The following is a 20653-nucleotide window of genomic DNA, read 5'->3' as shown; positions in this document are numbered from 1 at the left end:
CACCAGCCAGGGCCCGCCACATCTTCTCACGTCACCACCAAGCTCAGGCACTCCTGCTTCCACTCAAGTCAACTGGGCCCCTGAAGGAAAATATACATAGCTCCGCAGGCCTGGATAAGCTCTGTTGAGCTTTCTTTGAGACACCAATGCCAAGTTCACTCTGCAACACAAATGCTGAAACCAAATAATGCAGGGCCTGAGCTCTCACTAGGAAGCATGTCTTTTATTATCCAAACTAAATCTAAATCCTTTCACATACCTTCAAGTACGTTGTTGTTTGAAGTTAAACAATTAACTTCAAAACAAATGCCTAGCTACATCAATAAATCTACAGCCCGTTGCACACAACGGTGCCTCAGCTGCGGGCCACGCTCACTCACCCTTCACCCCAACCTGTGCTGGAGGCTGTGTGAGCCTGTACCCTGGATCCAGACTTGTTTCAACCCCAACTCACTGCAGTGGGATCTCGGGGAAGTTTATTTTCTCTGAGACTGTATTCTCACCTGTGGAATAGGGATGAAAACAGGACTTGTCATGGGGCTGTGAACTCCAGTGACACACTGTACATCAGGGGTCCTTGGCCTCTCCTTCCCTGTGGATGCCACTCGTGTTACCGCTCAAGCTCCACCTGTCTCCCCACAACCCCACCCGCGTCAGGGAAAAAACTGTCTTCCATGAAACTGGCCCCTAGTTCCAAAGAGTTGGGGGCCGCTGCTGGGTTGGCAGGGTGGGAAGGTGATCAATGTGTCATGACAATGAGAGGAAAGTACTCTCCCAAGATGAGAACCCTCATTTTTTTAAAAGATTTTTTTTTTAAAGATTTTATTTATTTATTTATCTTTAGAGGGGAAGGAGAGAGGGAGAGAAACATCAATGTATGGTGTTTTGTGCGTCCCCTTTTGTGCATCTGCTGGTAGTTAGCCTGCAGGGAACCGGCCTGCAACGCAGGCATGTGCCCTGACTGGGAATCGAACCGCAACCGTCTGGTTCGCAGGCCCGCGCTCAATCCACTGAGCTATGCCAGCCAGGGCTTTTTAAAAGATTTTATTTATTTATCTTAGAGGGGAAGGGAAGGAGGGAGAGAGAGAGAGAGAAATATCAATGTATGGTTGCCTCTCATTCGTCCCCTACTGGGAACCAGGAACTGGCCTGCAACCCAGGCATGTGCCCTGACTGGGAATCGAACCGCGATTGTGTGGTTCGCAGGCCCGCGCTCAATCCACTGAGCTACACCAGCCAGGGCTTGGACCCTCATTTTTTATAGGAGCCGATGGAGAAGTCAACTTCCTGCACACTGGTGACTTTATGGACCTTCTGTTATCAGGCTGTGCTGGCTGCAAGTCCACTGTCCACCCAGGGGATCTGGAGCCGAGCTGTCACCTCCATCACAAAGCCACCTATGTGCATAATCCCGGCCACACACCAAGTACACTTGCTGCAGTGACGCTCCAGCAGGCAAGACACTTCCATTCAATCCAAACTCCAGCTGGAATCCCTTGTAACCATACACAACTTTAGCTTCCTTTTGCTCCTGTGCTACCTGAGCTGCAGCTGTAACCAGAGAGCAGGTGACCAGGTTTAAACCACACCCACTCCAGGACAAATGCCCCAAAGCCCAGCCTCCCAATGAAGAGCAGCTGGCATCTCTTCACCCACCCGGCTCCATGAGAAGTCTCGCATTCATCGGAGGGCATTTTTATGTGTGGTAATAAAATGGGGTCAGAGCACCACCCCCCAAGCCCAAAGCTGTACCTCTGACAAACCTCCCTAGTGTCGGTGGGAATCAGCATGGTGACTGAATCACAACTGCACGGGAATGACAAAAGTTACATTTAATTTACAATGTAATAAAGGTTACAGGTAAAAAGCTACACTTAAAGCGTGAAAAGGCCTATTACACAAATGTACAAATCTCTGTACAAAGCTCATATCGACGCTTCCTACCTCCATCTCCCATGTCTGTTGGCCAGGACGAGCCTTAGCGCTCTGCGCAGCCAGGGCTCTCAGTCGAAGGGGGGAAAGAGCCTCTGAACCAACTTCTGAAAACGTCCTCCTAGAGACATCAGTTACTTGCAAAGTTAAATCTTTTTCTTTTTAATTGGAGTTCTTCTAACTGGTCATATCCTTTGTAAGTTGCCTTCATTAACACACTTGAAAAGGAAAAGGAAAGCCTTAGAGAGTAGAGGACAGTACTCTGGAATCAAATGAGAAACTTCTGCAAGTAGGGTACTTGGGTTTGACAAGAAAAGGTCAAGTTCAAACAAGTAGTAAGTGTAAAACTATCAACCTGGGTCTCTGGCACTGGCCTCAGCCACAAGCAAAATGTTCTCACTCCACCAGAAAGAACACAAGAGAAAAGCCTAACTACTGGACCTCAAAACCACTGACCAGGAAAACACTGAGTTTAAACTTTAGCTTAACTGAAAAGCACTAAACCCTTTTTGATCAACCTCGGATCTGTGGCAACCCTTTTGCTACGTGGGACTTAAGGGACAGTAAATATAAATTAGGCTGCAGTACCCACAAGGCTGATGATGTGACGGTCACCTCCCCATCTCTGAATTCGACCTGAGGGCCTGGAGTCTCTCCCCAGGTACATGACTTTAAATAAAAGTGATCCTAGAAAGAGGGAAGAAAAGAGGAGGTAATGAAAGGCCTGGGAGAGAGCCAGGGCAGTCTATTTAAAAGGATGTATAAAACATTTCTCTACACTCAAAGTGTTCTGAAGACTAGTCTTTACGGGCTATTTCAACCCCACCCCAAGTTTTGATATTACATGGTTAGGACCCCAGGAGACATTCTGAAAGACGATACTGCACACATGGAAAATTTTCTCCCTAGTTCATTAGCTCCCCCATCGCCCTTCCACCCAACTCCCACCCAATCCCACCCTTCTCCATGACCAAAAATATCAAATCAGTAAGGAAGGAGTGGGCTTCTTGCCCGGCCAAGCTTCTTTTGCATATTTCTTCTTCTTGGGTTCATTGACGGCTTCAGGGTTATAGACGACAGGGTTTGGTGCAGGATTCATGGTCACTGCTGATGGCACAACAGGAGTCAAGTCCACGTCAGGGGCAAGGTTCGGGTATGGCATGGGCAAACCACCGATGAGTGCTGTCCCGTGGATGCCATGTGGCTGGGAGCCGGCTTCACTGTGCGTGGGGGGCAGACCTCCGTAGAGTCCTCCACTGAATGCAAAGTTCTGTATGCGCCTGCTCCCCGATTCTTCCAGGCCCAGGGAGCCAGCACCCTCCACTCGCTTCTTCTGTGGTTCACAAGGAACAGAGGAGACAAGAGGTGAGACACAGAGTGGTACTAATTAGCTTTTTTTCTACTCTAGTCCTAAAAAAATTGGGGGAGGCCCCCTTTTGTTTTATTGTTGTTTTATTTCCCAGTCTATTTCACTGTCCTGAAACCTCAGGGTTTACAGTGGCCATCTAACATGCCAGGTCCACAAAAAGTCTTCACGACCTGAGTCACACCAAAAAAGTGAGGACAGAGTGTGAGCTTTCCTAAAGTAAAACACATCCATCCAGTTTAAGTGACCATTCTTTACCCTTAGGTTATCATACTCCTCCCCCTCTGTTTATTGGGTTTTTAAAGATTTTATTTATTTTATTTTTTTAAAGATTTTATTTATTTATTTTTTAGAGAGAGGGGAAGGGAGGGAGAAAGAGAGGGAGAGAAATATCAGTGTGCGGTTGCCTCTCATGCAGTGCCCCCCCGGGGACCTGGCCCACAACCCAGGCATGTGCCCTCACTGGGAATCAAACCATTGACCCTTTGGTTCACACTCCCACGCTCAATCCACTGAGCTATACAAGCCAGGCTCCTGGGCAAGGGGGCGGGTTGGTGTTAAAATGTCCTTTTAGGAAACAGAGGTGATAATGGGTGGAAGCAGGTATTTAAATTTTTTTTGCTGGGGGGTGCATAAGAAGTTAAGTCTCTATTTTCACGCCGGGTGCCCAACTTTTAAACAATAATCTCAGAGCAAAACAGATCTGTAGTGAATGAAAGAACTGACTCATTGCCTGGGTCTGGGAGTGGCAGGGGACTGGCAGCAAAGATACATAAAGGAACATCTTGGGGTGATGGAAATTTTCCAAATCTTAAGTATGGTGGTGACCCAGGTGTTCACATTTGTCAAAATCCAAACTGTACCCTTGACATGTGTTCATTTCACTGTATGGATTATACCAAAATAAAGCTAATATAAAAGTAAAAATATCTGCTGGTCTTATGCTTTAATGACAACAGAACATTCCAAAGACAGAAATGGGCTTAAGGGGAAATGTGACATAAACACACTGGAGCTGCACAGAAAATTTCATCTGAAATAGTTTTTCACACTAGACTCCCCTCACTTCTCTACTTGTTTTGAATTAAATAAAGACTAACCAGGAATTTGACATATTAATTTAGTCTAATATATCCCACTTTTTATTTCTCAGATTTTATTTATTTATTTACTAAATATTTTATTTAGAGGGGAAGGGAAGGAGAGAAGGAGAGAAATACCAATGTATGGTTGCCTCTCGTGAGTTCCCTGCTGGGAACTGGCCTGCAACCCAGGCATGTGCCCTGACTGGGAAATAAACTGGTGACTTTTGTCTTTGCAGGCCAACACCCAACCAACTGAGCCACACTAGTCAGGGCTATTCTAAAGACTTATTAAAAATAAATCTCTCGGTCAATGACTGGATCAAAAAACTATGGTACATTTACACAATGGAATTCTATGCTGCAGAAAGGAAGAAGGAACTACTACCCTTTGCAACATCATGGATGGAACTGGAAAGCATTATGCTGAGTGAAATAAACCAGGCGGTGAAAGACAAATACCATATGATATCACCGTTAACAGGGATCTAAACAAAACAAACAAGCAAGCAAAATATGACCAATGACACTTAATTATGGAGCAGGCTGACAGGGTCCAGAGGGGAGAGGGGAGAGAATCATAGGGGAAAAGGGGATGGACTCACATGAACAAGTATAAAGGACACATGGACAATAACTAAGGGTGGGGGGTGGAAATGGGAGGGAGGTGGGGAGCATGGGGCGGGGGGCGGGCAGGGTTGGGAATATAAGACAGAAAGCTGTACTTGAACAAGAATTAAATAAAAAAAATTATTTAAAAAAATAAAATAAAGACAAAAAAAAATCTCTATAGCATCTCTGACCAGCATCTTCCAACTGCTTTTTGAATACCCCTATTTACAGGGATCTCAGTACTTAAAGGGCTACTTGTTCCTAGCTGTCAGGTAGAGTTCCTCCATTTGTTGAGCAATGAGAACACCTTTGTAACTACCCTCTCCCTGGTTCTTCAACATTCCTGGCCTTCAAACCTAATCCAGGTCTGGGCTGCCTTTCCTGTATGTGCCATTCCTACGCACAGCATAAAGGCACAGCGAAAGCTGAAGGTGCCATGCAGAAATGCAACAATGCCTCTTCCTCACCTAAAAACTTAAACTGAGCCAGAAGGGAAAGACTAAAGAAAGGTGAGTCTCTCTGAAGCTCACTGCAAGGTAAATTTACAGACACCCATCGCAACCATAATTTATATGCAGCATCGACCTGGCTGGTCACCTACAGTCTTTCTATGGCTCTCCAGGATCCCCTGGACATAGATGAAGTAAAAGTATTTCCACGGGGTAAAAAATGGGAGACAGTAAAGAACGTGTTTTAAAATTAGGCACACATTTAACACTTAACTTTCATTCACATGAAAGAGTGAATTTTTTTTTCTAAGATTTTATTTGTTCCTGGCTGGTGTAGCTCAGTGGATTGAGTGCGGGCCTGTGAACCACATGATCGCGGTTCGATTCCCAGTCAGGGCACATGTCTGGGTTGCAGGCCAGTTCCCAGCAGGGGACTCATGAGAGGCAATTATACACTGGTATTTCTCTCCCTCTCTCCTTCCCTTCCCCTCTAAAGATAAATAAATAATAATAATTTTAAAAATCTTAAAAAAAATACTTTGTTTATTTTTAGAGGCAGGGGAAGAGAGGGAGAAGGAGAGGGAAGGAAGCATCAATGTGTGGTTGCTTCCCACACACCCCCTATGGGGGATCTGGCCTACTACCCAGGCATGTGCCCTGCCTGGGAATCGAACCAGTGACCCGTAGGTTCACAGGCTGGCACTCAATCCACTGAGCCACACCAGCCAGGGTAAGAGTGATTTTTTTTTTTAAAGAGTGAATTTTTAAGCCAGACCATATGAAATGGCATTTCAAATACTGTTACAATGTGCTTCCTACCTTTACTGGGACCACTGCAGTCTGTACCATGTTCCGGAAGCGTCCAACTGAGGGATCCACATCCTCTGCAAAGAGACGTGAGGGAGAGGTTAGGTTGGTACTCTACTGGGAGGATTACGGGCATAGCGCTCACTGCAAACAAAGCAACACAACAACTCATATTAAAACAGTAAAATCCAGCTAATACTTGGAATGTTTACTGGTTGCTGAGCACTGGTTAAATCCTAACAAGCCTATGAGGTAAACACCACTACAGTAAACACTTAATTGACAAGAAAACAACTCAGGCCCTGACTGGTGAGGCTCGGTGGACTGAGCTCCAGCCTGAGAACCAAAAGGCCACCAGTTTGATTTTTAAGCAGGGCACATGCCTGGGTTATAAGCCAGGTTCCCAGTTGGAGACATGTGAAAAGCAACTGTTTCTCTCATACATGGATGCTTCTTTCCCTCTCTGTCTCCTTCCCTTTCCCTCCCCTCTCTCTAAAAATAAATAAATTTTAAAAAATTTTTAAATTTTGTTTATTTTGCCCTGGCTGGTATAGCTCAGTGGATTGAGTGCGGGCCTGCGAACCAGACGATCGCAGTTCGCTTCCCAGTCAGAGCACATGCCTGGGTTGCAGGCTAACTACCAGCAGGGGACGCACAAAAGGCAACCATACACTGATGTTTCTCTCCCTCTCTCCTTCCCCTCTAAAAATAAGTAAATAAAACCTTTTAAAAAAATTTTATTTATTTTTACAGAGGGGAAGAAAGGGAGAAAGAGAGGGAGAGAAACATCAATGTGTGGTTGCCTCTCACACACCCCTAACTGGGAACCTGGTCTGCAACCCAGGCATGTGCCCTGACTGGGAATTGAACCAGCAACCTTTTGGTTCACAGGCTGGCACTCAACCCACTGAGCCACATCAAACAGGGCAAATAAATAAAATCTTAAAAAACAAACAAACAAACTTCTATAAATTCCTTTGCAAAATAAAGACTACTTACTTAACTTGAATAATTAATACCTGGTTGATTTAAGCCTGGCTTTTCACATGTTAGGATGCCTCTAAAGAATATACCCTGGGATATTTATTGAACAACCAACTTTTGTTCAATGAATGGCTTCCACATGAAAAAAGAGGAAAAGACAACCAGATTCAGGAAGGACACGAGGTCTCTAGAAAAGGCGCCCTTATCTTTTCTCATCCCCATAGGAGCCCTGTTCCAGTCACCCCTTCAGCAAGGAAGGCTGAATGAGGCACATGAGCAATGAGCGCCTGACAGGTAGCTACTGGGGGGTGCACCCCACGAATGCACCAGGCCTACAGAAGGGAGGGGCTAAGCTTCTCTGGGGGACCCAGGTCTGTGCTGCCTGAATGGTGGTCAAGCCTCTCATCCTCTCCTCACTCTCCAGCCATTCTACTCCTAGACAGAGGGTACAACCATTCCAGGAGACCCCTGCTCCTGGACATCTACCAAGAAATTCCCTGCTAAGTAGACTTCAGGGTATAGGAAAGCTTGCATGGCTAGAAGGCCAACATTCTGACAGGTGATGGTGGGGATATAACGGCTAAAATTATCAAGAGTTTACTGAATGCTGAGCACCGATCCGAAGTATTTTCACACATCATGCATTTAATCTCACCAATCCTGTGAGGACAGTAGTCTTTTAAGTTACCTGACCAAGGTCATACAGGTACTAAGTAGAGAGGGGGACTTCCAACCCAGGCCCTCCAATTTCAGTCCATACTCTTTAACCACTACACTATGCTCTGCCTGAGTACACGGCCTTAATAAAGCTCTGGGCAATACTTCTCCAGGAGAAAAACAAAGCAGATCAGATGCTGATTGTCTAGTCCAGTAATTCACAAGCTATCGGCTATTCATTAGTATAAGAGCTTGTTTTAAACTAGAAACTTTTAGGTCCCACCTCTAGAAACTCTTACTCCACAGGTTCTGGGCCCAGAATAAGTTTCCGAGATCGGTCATCCCACCCCTGCCTAAACACTTCCTCAAGGCATTCACGACCTTTAGCAGTGAACCATTCCACTTCACACACCATCTGGGAAAAGCAAGCTGGTCCCTAGAATGCATGCCCCAATCTCTTTCACGGGAATCCTTTTAACTCTTCTAAATGTACGAAGGACTCAGTGTTGTTATTGTTGCTTTAATCCTAAGGATATCTTTATTGATTTTAGAGAGAAAGGAAGGGGGGAGAGGAGGAGAGGGAGACAGAGGGGGAGACAGAGGAACATCAATCAGCTGCCTCCATGCAGGCACCCTGATCAAACCGACAGCCTTTCCGGGTACGGGACCCCACCCCAACCGGCTGAACCACCCAGCCGGGCTCCTCACTGCTTTTTATAGCGAACCAAACGCTACTCACTGGCTCTGGTTTTGTCCACTGCTTCAAGGTCAGCCCTGCACACATCTAACCACAGGGGCCATGCCTCCTCCCCCTGCTCGCCCTCATGCGTGGTCCCTGCCCTACATTCCAGCATCCAGAGGACTAAGGGACTGTTCTCCATGCCTATGAGTCTCCTCCTCCATTTAAATAACTGATATTTTGAACCTAAATGCAGGGCTTGAAAGTGATTCTCATTACATTTCATTTTGGGTGTTAATAGCGACTTGTTAGTCTGGGATCACTGTTTCTATCCATTGAGATTTATGTTCAAACAAAGTTTTTTGAATCCCAATTCCATCTTCACAGTACAAACTGTAACTCCCAGCTCATGTCATTCACCTACCAGAGTACTTAAGATACAACATGAACCTGGGGGGAGGGGTGTGGAGAAAATGCAGACAAGTGTAACTGAACAATAAAGTAATAATAATAAAAAAAGATACAACAGGAACCCAACGAACAAATGTTAAACGATAGAACAAATTGGTAGTGAGCGGCTGTCCCATAATCTGATGTCCTTATCTTACTGACATTTTCAGACAAACTTTCTATAAATTACTCTACAACAGACAGGCAGCCTTCAATGCGGTTAATAGCAGCAGCAGAAGGTTCTCCAATCTTAAGAGTCACCAAGCACACATAGAACCGCAAAAAGACAATAATGTCCTCCTTAGAGGTAAAGAGAGCAAACACCTGTGCTTAACTTAAACCTTCGCTATGACCCGGACATACTTGATCAGCAGAGGAAAACTGCGGCTTTGCCCTGTATACTGAGTCACATGGGCCCTGCCTTTAGCTATTTCTCTCACACTGCAAGTGGACACTGCTTGAGTGTTGAGGGTACCACACTAATGAACTACAGAAACTCTCTCTCCCTAATGTAGCACCTATTACCCTAAACCTTGTGAGAAACACTGCAACTGCCCTGTAGCTTCTGTGCACTACTCTCCGAGACCACACTTTTTCCATCAGAAGAAACTGGGAAGACACCTCACCTGGGTTGATGATCTCATCATCCTCACTGAAAGTCACCCGTGAGTTCTTCCTCTTCCTCTTTGGTCTCTGAATGTCCAGATTCCCCTCCTCAATGGTGAGGGTGGAGATCCGCTTGTTGTGGGCAGTGTTGAACTCTGTCAGGTTCTAGGCCAAGGTTCACACAGGAAAGACAGGAGTCAGTACACAGAAGATCTGAAGAACATACTCCTACACAAAGGGCAGGAAGGCATTAGGGGCTAACTTTGACTTCCCCAGGCAGACAAGATGCTCTTCTCTATTCAGAAAAAACTCATTACTGTCCCCAGATTGCTAATATTGACAGAAGGTATAAGACACTTTCTTTGACAAGTGGAGTGGTGATATTCAAAAGGGGGTGGAGGCCCTGAGCTGAGAACAGGCTGTCTGTACAACCATCTCTGAGTTGAGGTTTTGAGCTTTCTTTTCTTTTAAAGGAAGGCTATCCCATCTTTATGCTGAGAATTAAAGGAATATGACTGGAAGGAACTCTAAGACTTCTTTTAAAGCAACAAAACAGAGATGAGAAAGGACAACTGACAGCTTCTTTCTTTTAGAACTCAGAGTGTTTGGCATTAATGTGCTGTCACTCCCCTGGCCCTGCGTATGGCCCCATTTCTATCACAACCACCCACCCATCCATCTCCACGATTCACTCGGCCTCAGCCCTGCTGCCTGCCTCTTCCCCATCCTCTGGACTTACTCCAATCTGCACTGCAGTTTGCGATATTCAAAATGTCTTGAGAATGAAGATCCAGGCGGACCTCACACACTAAATTTAAAAGACAGAAAAGCATGGAAGCAGCCTGGAGGAAAAAAGGGCGAGAGCGACTGCCATCAAGGCCTCCGGCTATGGGGCTACTTCTTTGTAACAAAGTAACCTCTAAATTGTAATACTTCCATAAGTGCTTTTCTCCCTAGGGGCTGGAAAACTGCCTTAACGCACTAGAGCAATAGGTGCAAGTGGGTGGTTAAGGACACGCTTGCACATGCTCTACCTGAATAGACCAGTCACACCAATGTAGGGACAGACATGTAAAGGATGACAGCCATATCACAAACTACTGGGGTCAGCCTTTAGAAAACTATAAAATAAAATATTGTACCAACCACAGCATTCGGGGCAGCCAGGTCCATAAGAACAAAAATAGTCTAGTGAGTTCTATTCAGAAGATTTCTGGGTTATTTGAACAGTATCAAAAAAGCTTCAGTCTATACGTCAGTGCTGTCCAATCAAACTTTCTGAATGATAAAAGTGTTGTCTATCTGTGCTATTCAACACGGAACTCACTAGTCATATATGACTGCTAAGTACTTGACATGCAGCCAGTAGCTACCACCGTGGACAGTGCAACTTTGGGAAAAATTTAACTCCCAGCCTTGGCTTCTAACATCCAGTGAAGGTGATTAAGAAAACCATGAGTATCTACTGGCAAGAGACCTAGTCTCACTGTCACCCCTTGTCATACAAAACCAAATTCACACAATGCAACAATCCAACGTGTGTCACAGCTGACCACACTAGTCTACCTAAGTGACAAAGGCCCATTACCGACCTCAAGAAGATCTCCTGGCACTAAGTCATTGGCATTTTATGCTACACACTGCCAAAACCAGAGTCCCAAAAGACAAAACAATGACGTAAGACATGGAATTACATCAAGTTCGGTTTCCTCCTCGGGAAGCCCCAGTAAGCCCTTGAGTTCATCATCCTCTCCACCCATCTTCTCATCTCCTTTCACAGCCGACGGCAATGTCTGAGGCTTCTCGCGAAGAGTGTATGCCCTTGTGGACGCACCAAATGAGACTGTGGAATCGATGGGAATTTGCTGAGGCTTGTGCGGTTCCAATCGAATGTGACCCAAGAAAGTGCCGTGTGCTGGGAATAACCAAATCAAAAAGGTAAGAGAAAAAAAAAACAAAAAAACCTGAGTTGTAGAAGGGAGACAACATCCTCCCAGCATATCTGTTCTGCTTTTTAAAATGAAAATGACACTGGGTCCACTTTGCATCCCTTGTCATGGGTCACAATGAAAAGGAAAACTCCTTCACTGGGTCTTGAATCTCTTCAGTGGAATTCTTACACATCTTCAGACCTGCTGTCACCCCATGTCACAAATACCACCGCTTGCTCTCTGCTGCCAGACAGGCTTGGCTCCGTTCTGGGCCCGGCAGGAATGGCTCCAACCCAGCAATAACCATGCCACCCATGGTGAGAGACAGGCATCGCTGTGGTCTGACCTCTCCAGCCCCAAGTCTAAGGAACACAGGCCCTGGTGGCAGTTATCCTTGGGTTTTCCCCAGGACAAGATAAAGAGGTTGGCTGAAACAGGTGTGATAATGAATGCCAAGGCAAGCCAAAATCCTACTGCAGAGTCTGAAAACTTTTCCATGTCTGCATTCTGCATGTTGTAAAATGGAGAGAAAAGATGAGATAAACCTGCAAATAATACTTGTGAGACAAGGCTCTCCAAAACCATTACACAGGCAGACTGGGCTGGGCTCCGTGCTGGGAAGTGCAAAGGAGGACATGGTCAGCCCAGGAAGCAGGTTCCTTTACATTTCACACTATATATATGAGAAAATGAACAAACTTCAGGGATCCATGTAGTTAAGTCTCAGTTTCATTCCTGGGATTACCTTTGGCAAAGTTGAAAATCTTATTAGTTGTAGTATGTTCATAAAATAAAAATTGATATTATTAGTAGTCAAAGCAGAATGTAGCTGGAGTAAATAACTCACTACAAAAAAATTAAACTGTTCAAAAGCATTTTTTGCCTTGGCTGGGGTAGCTCAGTGGATTGAGTGTGGGCCTTCGAAACAGAGGATCGTGGTTCGATTCCCAGTCAGGGCTCATACCTGGGTTGCAGGCCAGTTCCCAGCAGGGGACACACGAGAGGCAGCCATACATTGCTATTTCTCTCCCCCTCTCCTTCCCTCCCCCTTTAAAGATAAATAAATAAAATCTTTTTTTTAAAAGCATTTTTTAATGCCCTGCACCACTATTCTATTACATTAATGGAGCTAATGACAGCTTCTGCTTAAATTGGACCACAATTTAGCATGATCCTATAAACGCTTGGATTCCCATGGTCCCTAGCTCCTGGGTATTTTTGTTGTTCTCTGTCTATACCTACTGCCTTCTCCAGGACACCTTCGCTCTCCAGTCACCAATTATTTCAGGAAAACAGGTGATTATCACAGGAGTCAAGAAAAGCAGATTTAAAAACCAAACATAAACTTTTTCCTTGATCAGTAATAAAACTCAATTTTGAAACTGAAGAACCCAAGGAGCATTTTTACACTGCCCAAGAGAAATGTGTGAGACGGGGACAGATGGGATGTCAGTTACTTACTACTGTTGAGATCTATTAGGAAAACTCTCTTCAGGTGCTTGTGGTAGACCAAGGCAGCGTGGACCCTCGAGCAGGACTGGTGATCGATGGTGAAGTCACACAAATCAGGGTTTCTCCCAAATAAGTAATACTTCTTCTCATCAATAATCAGTTTCTAAATAAACATTAGATTAAATATTACTCAAAATCATTTCAACAGGGTTTAGCAAACATTCTTCCAATCAAATAAACAGAGGATTATGAAGAGATAAAATTCCTTGACAAGGTGGGAAAAAATTATTTCCTCTTATTCTTTAAGATAAAGAGCTCAAAATAATTTACTAATGTTTTGAGGGGTAGATGCAATTAATCTTCCCAAATATAGTGGTCAAATGTCTAGTGTTGATTAAAAAAACCTGTCCTAATTATCAGATGAAAGTAGCCTGCAAGAGGGGTTGTCTTTGAAAACTTAAGATTTCACTGGATCTTAAGTTTTAGATCAATTTCCAGATCTTAATTTTAGATCAAGCAGGAAAAAAAACACAGATCATATCTATAAAGTAATGACTGCTTTTCAGAAAACATGCATCCAAAAGAAGAGTAACAATTGGTTAGGAAAGGAAGGGGGTATAAACACCTACCTATATTCTAATCAGCCATCAGAGCCCCAAAGTACTTTTGAAACACTTGGAGCTGATTTAGCTTTATGAAAAACTTACTACACTGTCATTTTTCTTTTAATCCTGGATCAGTAAACCCTGGTTGTAGACAGCTCTAAAGAAATTTTTGCTCACACTTCTTCCGGTTTTAATTTTTTTAATTGACTGATTTTTAGAAAGGGGGGGAGGGGGAGAGGGAGGGAGGGCGGGGAGAGAGAGACAGAGAGAGAGAGAGAGAGAGAGACAGAGAGAGACAGAGAGAGATGCACGCATCAGATTGTTGTTCCACTTCTTTATGAATTCACTGGTTTTAATTCCTACATTGGTTGAGTTTTGTGTGTGCCCTGACTGGGAATTGGACCTGCAATCTTAGCGTATAGAGACCATGCTGTAACCAACTGGTCAGGACTTCCTCCAGTTTTAAGTCTACCATCTGACCATTTTAAAGAATAACCCTTATTGGATATATGATGTTTTTCCTCTAAAGGAAATCCTTAGGAGGTCTCATTCTGTTCTAGTTCATATTTCACATTATACTCCTAAATACCCCTGAGATAACATAGCACAAAGCTGAGGAGCGAGGCACAGTCAAGTTAGTACGGTACGAGGCTAGGAATCAAGAGGCTTATGTTTCATTGCTGGCTATGCCACTGAACTTTCAGTGAGTGTTCTCCTCACAAAACCAGAAATATACCGCACGCACTGATAACAGTAACAACTGCCGAGAACCTTTGAGCCACACACAGCGATGAGTTTTATGCTGTCATTTCATCCTCACAACCACTCTGTGAGGTCGGTAGGTACTTTTATTCCTATTTTTATAAATGGAAAAATAGAAGTATAAAGAAATTAACACATTCAAGTTCACACAGCTAGATATTTATAGGCTGAATTAGAAATTCAGACAGATGGAAACTGCCTCACTTCAGAGTCCAAGCTCTTTTAATCACGTTATATATTTTCTTCACTCTACCTGCATCGAAAAATGCACCATATGCCAAGGAACATTTTAATGAGTGAACAAATACTATAGACACACTCTTAATTTTTTAAAAAAAACAATCACTTACCCGATTTCTTTCAAGCTTTGCCTTAAGGCTCAATTAGTTCAAGCTAGTATAGGTAAGTGGGTCACCTCTGGGACACCCTGTCCAGCAGAGTGCCCATCTGCTGCTGGCAAGGCTTGTTCCAGGTCCAAACTATACTGCTAGGCAGCACCAGGAATTAACAGCCTGACAGCTCAATAAGACAACCATCCCTATGTCTGCTTAGACCCAAGTTTTAAGACTTGGGTTAAATATAAGACATTGCTTTAGAATCGAGAGAACTCTGAAATTTCAAGATCTTATTCTCTCTGGGTAATATCTGTGCATTTCTCATTCACGTTTACATGCACACAGATCATGCCTTCACAAACTAAAATTTGCTAACCACAGTCCTCACTGGCTACTCTCAAGGAAACAGTATATAAGACCACCAGCTCTTGGGTTCTAATATAACACTGACCAAATTGCTATGATTCTGAGGTGTCAAAGACATAATAGAAATCCAGATGTTTAGAGGGGGAAAAGAGCACAAAAGGGCTTTCAAGTTAAATGTATACATTCATGATTAGAGGCACTTCAATTATAAAAACATGAACATGTAGCGGGAAAACAGTATGTCTTACAATTAAGATTTGTTAACTCCTGGATAGTGTGCTTCTTCTGTCCATGTAAATGAAATAATGCACTGGTCTTTTTCAATAATCACTAAAGCCAAAACTTCTTGATTAACTATGGCTAGTACCTTCCAGTTATGCCACTGAATTATAACTCAGAGTGTGTCTTTAACACTGAGCTTAAAAGACTCATGGCTTTTGTTTTAATACTGCACTTCCTAAACCCAGCTATCATAACACATCACAGGCCTTTGACACATGGCTAGGATGTAGATAGTTCGGCTCAGATCAAGTGCTGCCTAAATCCTTAAAAATAAGCACATCTCATATCTATTCCTCTCAGAAAAAGCACAGTGACGTCTAAGGATTGTAACTTGACAACCGTGTGGCAACTGAACACACCTAAGAGCAATGAAAGACAGAGTACACTATCAGTTAATGGAAACAGTAATCAGAGGGATGTTTGACAACTGATAGCACTTTGAAAATATAAATTATTTCACAAAGGAATATGATATTAAGGCTAGGTCTCCTTTTCTGTTTCTTCCTGTTGCACATTGAAACTTTATTAAATTCTAGTAACAAAATGGATTCTTATGTCTTCAAAGCTTCATGCTATTTAGCAACAGTATTTATATTTGTGAAACAGGCTACAGTTAAAAAGGTTTTATAGATATTTTACCAAAATTATTTCATTGAATAATGTTGTTTTGTAACTCTTAAAACAGAACTCTATACAAATGAATTATAGAACTGTATACCCAAAACATATCATTTCATTAACCAATGTCACCCTAATAAATTCAATTATAAATAAATAAAATAAAATAAAACGACAGAAGAACCCACGACAAAGGGGCTTAAGTGACTGGCTGTGGGCACGATGAATAAAAAAATTCATCACAACTCATGCCTTAATATTCTGTAAAATACCAGGGTATTTCCACAATATTCTGAACAACAGTATATTTACAGAACATCATTCAGAAGATCTCACTGATAACTTTTCAACCATGGAAAAATGTTTTTACTATATACACTCAGAAGTGGGATCCAGAACCTAAATTCTATTCGAGCAAGCAAACAAAAAAGTGGTCTAAGAGATGGAGACTCACACCTCCATGGTCAAAGAAGGAAGGCTTAATCTCCATTCTTGGTAAATACATGGTGCCACAAGAATTAAACAAAAACAAAACTATATACAACCTATTAGCTAATCAAAATTTATGTTCTCTTCAAGTTCTATGGGGTGTTCATTCCAGAGACTTGTAAAAAAATCTGGAATTCTGCTAAACTTTTTCTTTATACTACTTATTTCAATTATCACCATGGAATTTTTTGTGAAGTGTCTTTCTCACGAAATAATTTCTTTGAAAGAGGAAACCATGTTTTATTCACTGTTATAGTCCCTATGCTGAGCACAATAACTGGAACACAGTAAGCACTCAATGTTTTGAATAAATGAATAAATTTCACCAGCATTCCATTCTATTCATTCAAGGGCTTGAGCCTGAATATCACAAAAGTAACTTAAAAGTTAAACTTAATCGACATCATTCACTTCTTTTTCAGTTATTCCACATTTTAAATTAATTAATTAATTAGTACTTTGTAAAATACCAGGGAAAGAGAGGGAGAGAGGCAGAGAAACATTAATGTGTGGTTGCTTCTAGTGCGCCCCCTACTGGGAACCTGGACCACAACCCAACATGTACCCTGCCTGAGAATCAAACAGACGACCTTTTGGTTCCCAGGTGGGCACGCAATCCACTGAGCCACACCAGCCAGGCCAGTTATTGCATATCTTGCACCTTCCACACAACTCCATTTACTTATAGAGAGGGAATTCACTAAATTATAGGGCTCCAGTTTGATTAGGGTCCACAGGCCCAAGATCTATTAAAAAATCCTTCATTTAAAAGGTGAGAGAAGTCACAAAAAACTGAGTGTCTATGCGAGATATGAGGTATGAATGTGTTATATCACCATGTGCTTTTAATAGAAAAAAATCAGGATGAACAAAAGTCGCACTGCTGGAAAACAAAGCATAGGAGAGGGGGTGGAAAAGTGAGCCACTGGCAAAAAATCTTTAGTGTGGTAGGAAAAAAGGGAAGACATGTATTTCCAAACCTCAATTAGCTTGTCTCCTTTGACTACATCCAGATGTAATCCAGGTGGGGGTTTACCTGCCCTGAAAAATAAGAGGGGAAAAAGCATTTTGGGGATGAGTTCATAAATGCCATTTACAATTACTGTCCCATTCAGCACTGCAGCTCTCCTATCAGCCTATAATTAGTTCATGTTTCAAGCAGAAATGTCATCTACTTCACTGTTATTACAGCTCCTTTCTAAGTTTGACACTTACTTCCCCAGTGATTCAATTGCTCTAAAACAGATTTTAGTGGATCTGTATTTAGAGCAGCACCAAAGAAACCTATATTTTAACACTGGATTTCTACCTCAGAAAGAAAGCAGTGTACTAAGTACTATAGTACTTAGCAGAGTGTCCAAGTACTATAGCTGGGGTAGTCTGATCACTTGAATTTGAATCTGAGTTTTGGCACCAGCACTAATAACATATAAAGGTTGAACAAATCCATTGGTGTTTTGAGCTGATCAAGATCAATCCCATCACAGAACAAGCAGAACTCTTGAGACCAAATCAGAGGTGCATAATTAGGGAATCCAAGCGACCCAATATCACGCCCATGGAACCAGGTGACCACAAATACAAGAGATGGTTCTTACCCTTGAACAGGTCATGCTATAATGGCTCTTTTAAGGGAATTTTTTCTCTAAATTCCTATAACCACAGCATTCAAGGGTGATACACAGGTCAAAGCACCTAACAAAGTACCCGGTGCATAACAGCCTGAGGAAATGGTAGGTCACCTGTCTACTCTAACTGTAAGTTTACTATCCTGGTCCAACTTCTGAAATTGATGCAGCAGGGAACCAAAATTGACACAAAATTTGTAGACTGAAGTAACCAGGTGTTGCGAAAAATGCAGATACCCAGAAAGCGGCCACACACTCACTTGCTTCCTATGTTTGCTCCTTTGAAGTTCGTCCTTACATTTGCATTCAAAAAGTGTGTATCTATTCATTTAATTGAAGAAGCAACATAGTCATCTCATAATTCTGAGCTAACTCCGTTGCTGAAAGGACAGTGCCTTGGACAAAGGCCCATTTTGTCTGGGAAACAGGAAAAGCAATGTTGCATCCCAAACATCCTTTCTGAACTCCTACTAGGTGCCTGGTTGAGGCCTAGGAGCTGGGAATGTAAAGATGCATCAGAAAGCTCTTGCCCTTGAGGATCTCAACAGAACGGGAGGCAAAGATGAACACATAAACAATATACAATCTCTGTGGTTAGTTGCAACAGAGATAGAGCTCTAACTCAGATGGGGCTTCTGGCCCGGCAATTCATAGTTATTCATCTTGTACTCGACTCAAAGACTAAATTAAATTATTCCATTATTCCCCCAAACTTGAGAAAGGATGAAAGGGGTTCCTTCCAACAATTACTGATGCCCACTTGTGCCCGGCTGCGCGCTGGTCGCTGGGAATACAGGGGTAGGTCGGAGCCGTCCTGCCCTCTGGGAGCTCTCAGTCTGCGGGAGACAAACAGGTACCGGGCCAGGCGTGCCGCACCGCAGGGGATGCGGGGCTCCGAGGTCGCGTTGGGGCCGGGATGCCAGCTCGTGCGCGTTCGGGACAGAGAGCAGCAGGGCAGGCAGGGTGCTCCACAAGAACGCTAGGCAGTCAGGAGTTAGGGTAAGTTCAGGGCCACGGCCCCGAAGCGCTCCGGCAAACGGCTCGTGGACGGAGGGGCTGCGTAAGCGAGCGCCTCAGAACCCCCGAACTCTGGGTTTCCTCAGTGCCTGGGCCCGGCTGCCGGTTCCTCCACACGCCGCCGGCCCGACCAACTGTTCTGCCTCATCAGTCCCAAGGAGTCTGAACCACTCGGCCCACTGCGAGAAATGAGCCGCCCGGCCCAGGCCAGGCCAGGCCAGTCCACCCCTGCTCGCCCCGCCACTCACCAAGTCGGGCAGTCGAACAGCGGGAGGCTGGAGCCAGAGTTCGCGGCTGCCGCCATCTTGCGTCTCCCCCTCCCATTTGGCGGGCTCGAAGCACGCCGGGAAACTGGAAGACTCGGAGGGGAGAGGCGGCATCCCAGTATTCTGTGCGTACGCACGCGAGCGCGCACGCACGCACGTACAGGGCACTTCTAGTAGCGGTGGAGACTAGGGTGTATGTGGTTTTGAGGTGTTTTTCAGTGTTCGAGCCAGTTGGTCTTCTCTGGAAGAGCCGCCGAAGACTAGGGTTTTCCGTAGCTGGGAGGTGTCTGAGGAAAAGGTGCTTCTAAGGAGAGGTGTCGGTCTCCCCATACCTCTGAGCTCTTAAATCTTCCAACTCCATCCTTGCCACAGGCTTGCACTCTAATCTAGAGAGGAGCTTGGGCGCAGAGATCGCAGTGATCACTCTTTCTGTTTCTCTTCCGGCACTTCTCTGCAGAGTTGCATGCTCACTTCCCCTTCCTAATCCAAACCTGGGCCTCGTGGGCTTCGGAAAATGATATGGGAATCCGCTTTAGGGGGTCAATATTTTGCCGTGTAAATGCGATCGCGTGTATTGACGTGCACCCACGTTTTGGGTCCAGACTTTCAGGAATAAAAGCTTTTGTTTTAATTTTTAAATTCAATTAGTTATTATATTTAGATACTTGTTTTTTGTATTATAAAGGAATTTTAGCATTTATTTTGAACATATTTATGTAACTAATTACAAAACAAGATTATAATATGCATCCTTTTTTTCCCCTCAAAAATTTGGGCAAAAAAGTGCACGGTATACACTGCAAAATACAGTCTGTTGATGAAATAAAGTCTGGACAAGCTGGAGCCAGGGACAATTTGACCAGAAGACAGGCATCCAAATCCTCAATAGTAATCAAGCTGTGGTCCCTTTGGATTTTTAAGTTTTGGTTACAGTGACTAAATCATGAAAGGAAACACGATTCAGGCCTACCCTGGGTCAATGGCTAGTTGAGAGACTATCAGCAAGGCCTCTGGTTATAATGGCTTTGTCTATTGGGTGCTTACTTCTTTGGGCAAGTATGTATTTTATATGGGTTATCTCATTTAAGCTTCTCTACACTCTTGAGATAGGTATTATGATCACTGAGCAGAGGTTCAGAGGGATGGAATTGCCCAGCCTCACCCTAGAACAAGGGGTGAGTGGGATTCACACCTAAATCTGTATGATGGCAAAGGCCATGCTCTTTAATCACAGCTGTCCTGCACAATTAGATGTTGATACAATCATTTACCATCACG

General features: G+C 43.7%; 1 protein-coding gene and 1 non-coding gene across 3 annotated transcripts; both read right to left on the bottom strand.

Annotated features, from left to right (window-relative positions):
- Positions 1 to 1817: 1817 nt before the first annotated feature.
- PPP1R8 (protein phosphatase 1 regulatory subunit 8) lies at positions 1818 to 19474 on the bottom strand. 2 transcript variants are annotated; one of them, XM_037057144.1, is made up of 7 exons: positions 19358 to 19474; positions 17445 to 17505; positions 13017 to 13170; positions 11319 to 11539; positions 9645 to 9789; positions 6261 to 6325; positions 1818 to 3265 (listed from the first exon to the last, which is right to left on the bottom strand). In XM_037057144.1, the coding sequence occupies exons 1-7, from the start codon at positions 19411 to 19413 to the stop codon at positions 2912 to 2914; spliced, it is 1056 nt and encodes a 351-aa protein (XP_036913039.1). In that variant the 5' UTR covers positions 19414 to 19474; the 3' UTR covers positions 1818 to 2911. The 2 variants fall into 2 exon arrangements, with proteins under 2 accessions (XP_036913039.1, XP_036913040.1); XM_037057145.1 differs by lacking the exon at positions 19358 to 19474 and adding an exon at positions 18843 to 19121.
- Positions 15448 to 15612, bottom strand: LOC118994594 (small Cajal body-specific RNA 1). Its single transcript, XR_005068101.1, has one exon.
- Positions 19475 to 20653: the final 1179 nt, after the last annotated feature.

This window comes from Sturnira hondurensis, unplaced genomic scaffold (genome assembly GCF_014824575.4).
Source record: "Sturnira hondurensis isolate 20B ecotype Veracruz unplaced genomic scaffold, ASM1482457v3 Scaffold0009516, whole genome shotgun sequence".
NCBI classification, from domain to species: Eukaryota; Metazoa; Chordata; class Mammalia; order Chiroptera; family Phyllostomidae; genus Sturnira; species Sturnira hondurensis.
Note: the sequence above shows the minus strand (reverse complement) of the source record. Positions and strands in the feature narration are given on the sequence as shown.

Excerpts from the sequence above, each read along its gene's own strand:
- PPP1R8 (XM_037057144.1), bottom strand. The coding sequence starts at position 19,413 with ATGGCGGCAGCCGCGAACTCTGGCTCCAGCCTCCCGCTGTTCGACTGC. Across the intron at positions 11,540-13,016 it reads CCTAATAGATCTCAACAGTA|CACACGGCACTTTCTTGGGT; the intron begins GTAAGTAACTGA and ends GGTTATTCCCAG. Across the intron at positions 9,790-11,318 it reads AGGAGGAAACCGAACTTGAT|AACCTGACAGAGTTCAACAC; the intron begins GTAATTCCATGT and ends ACCTTGGCCTAG.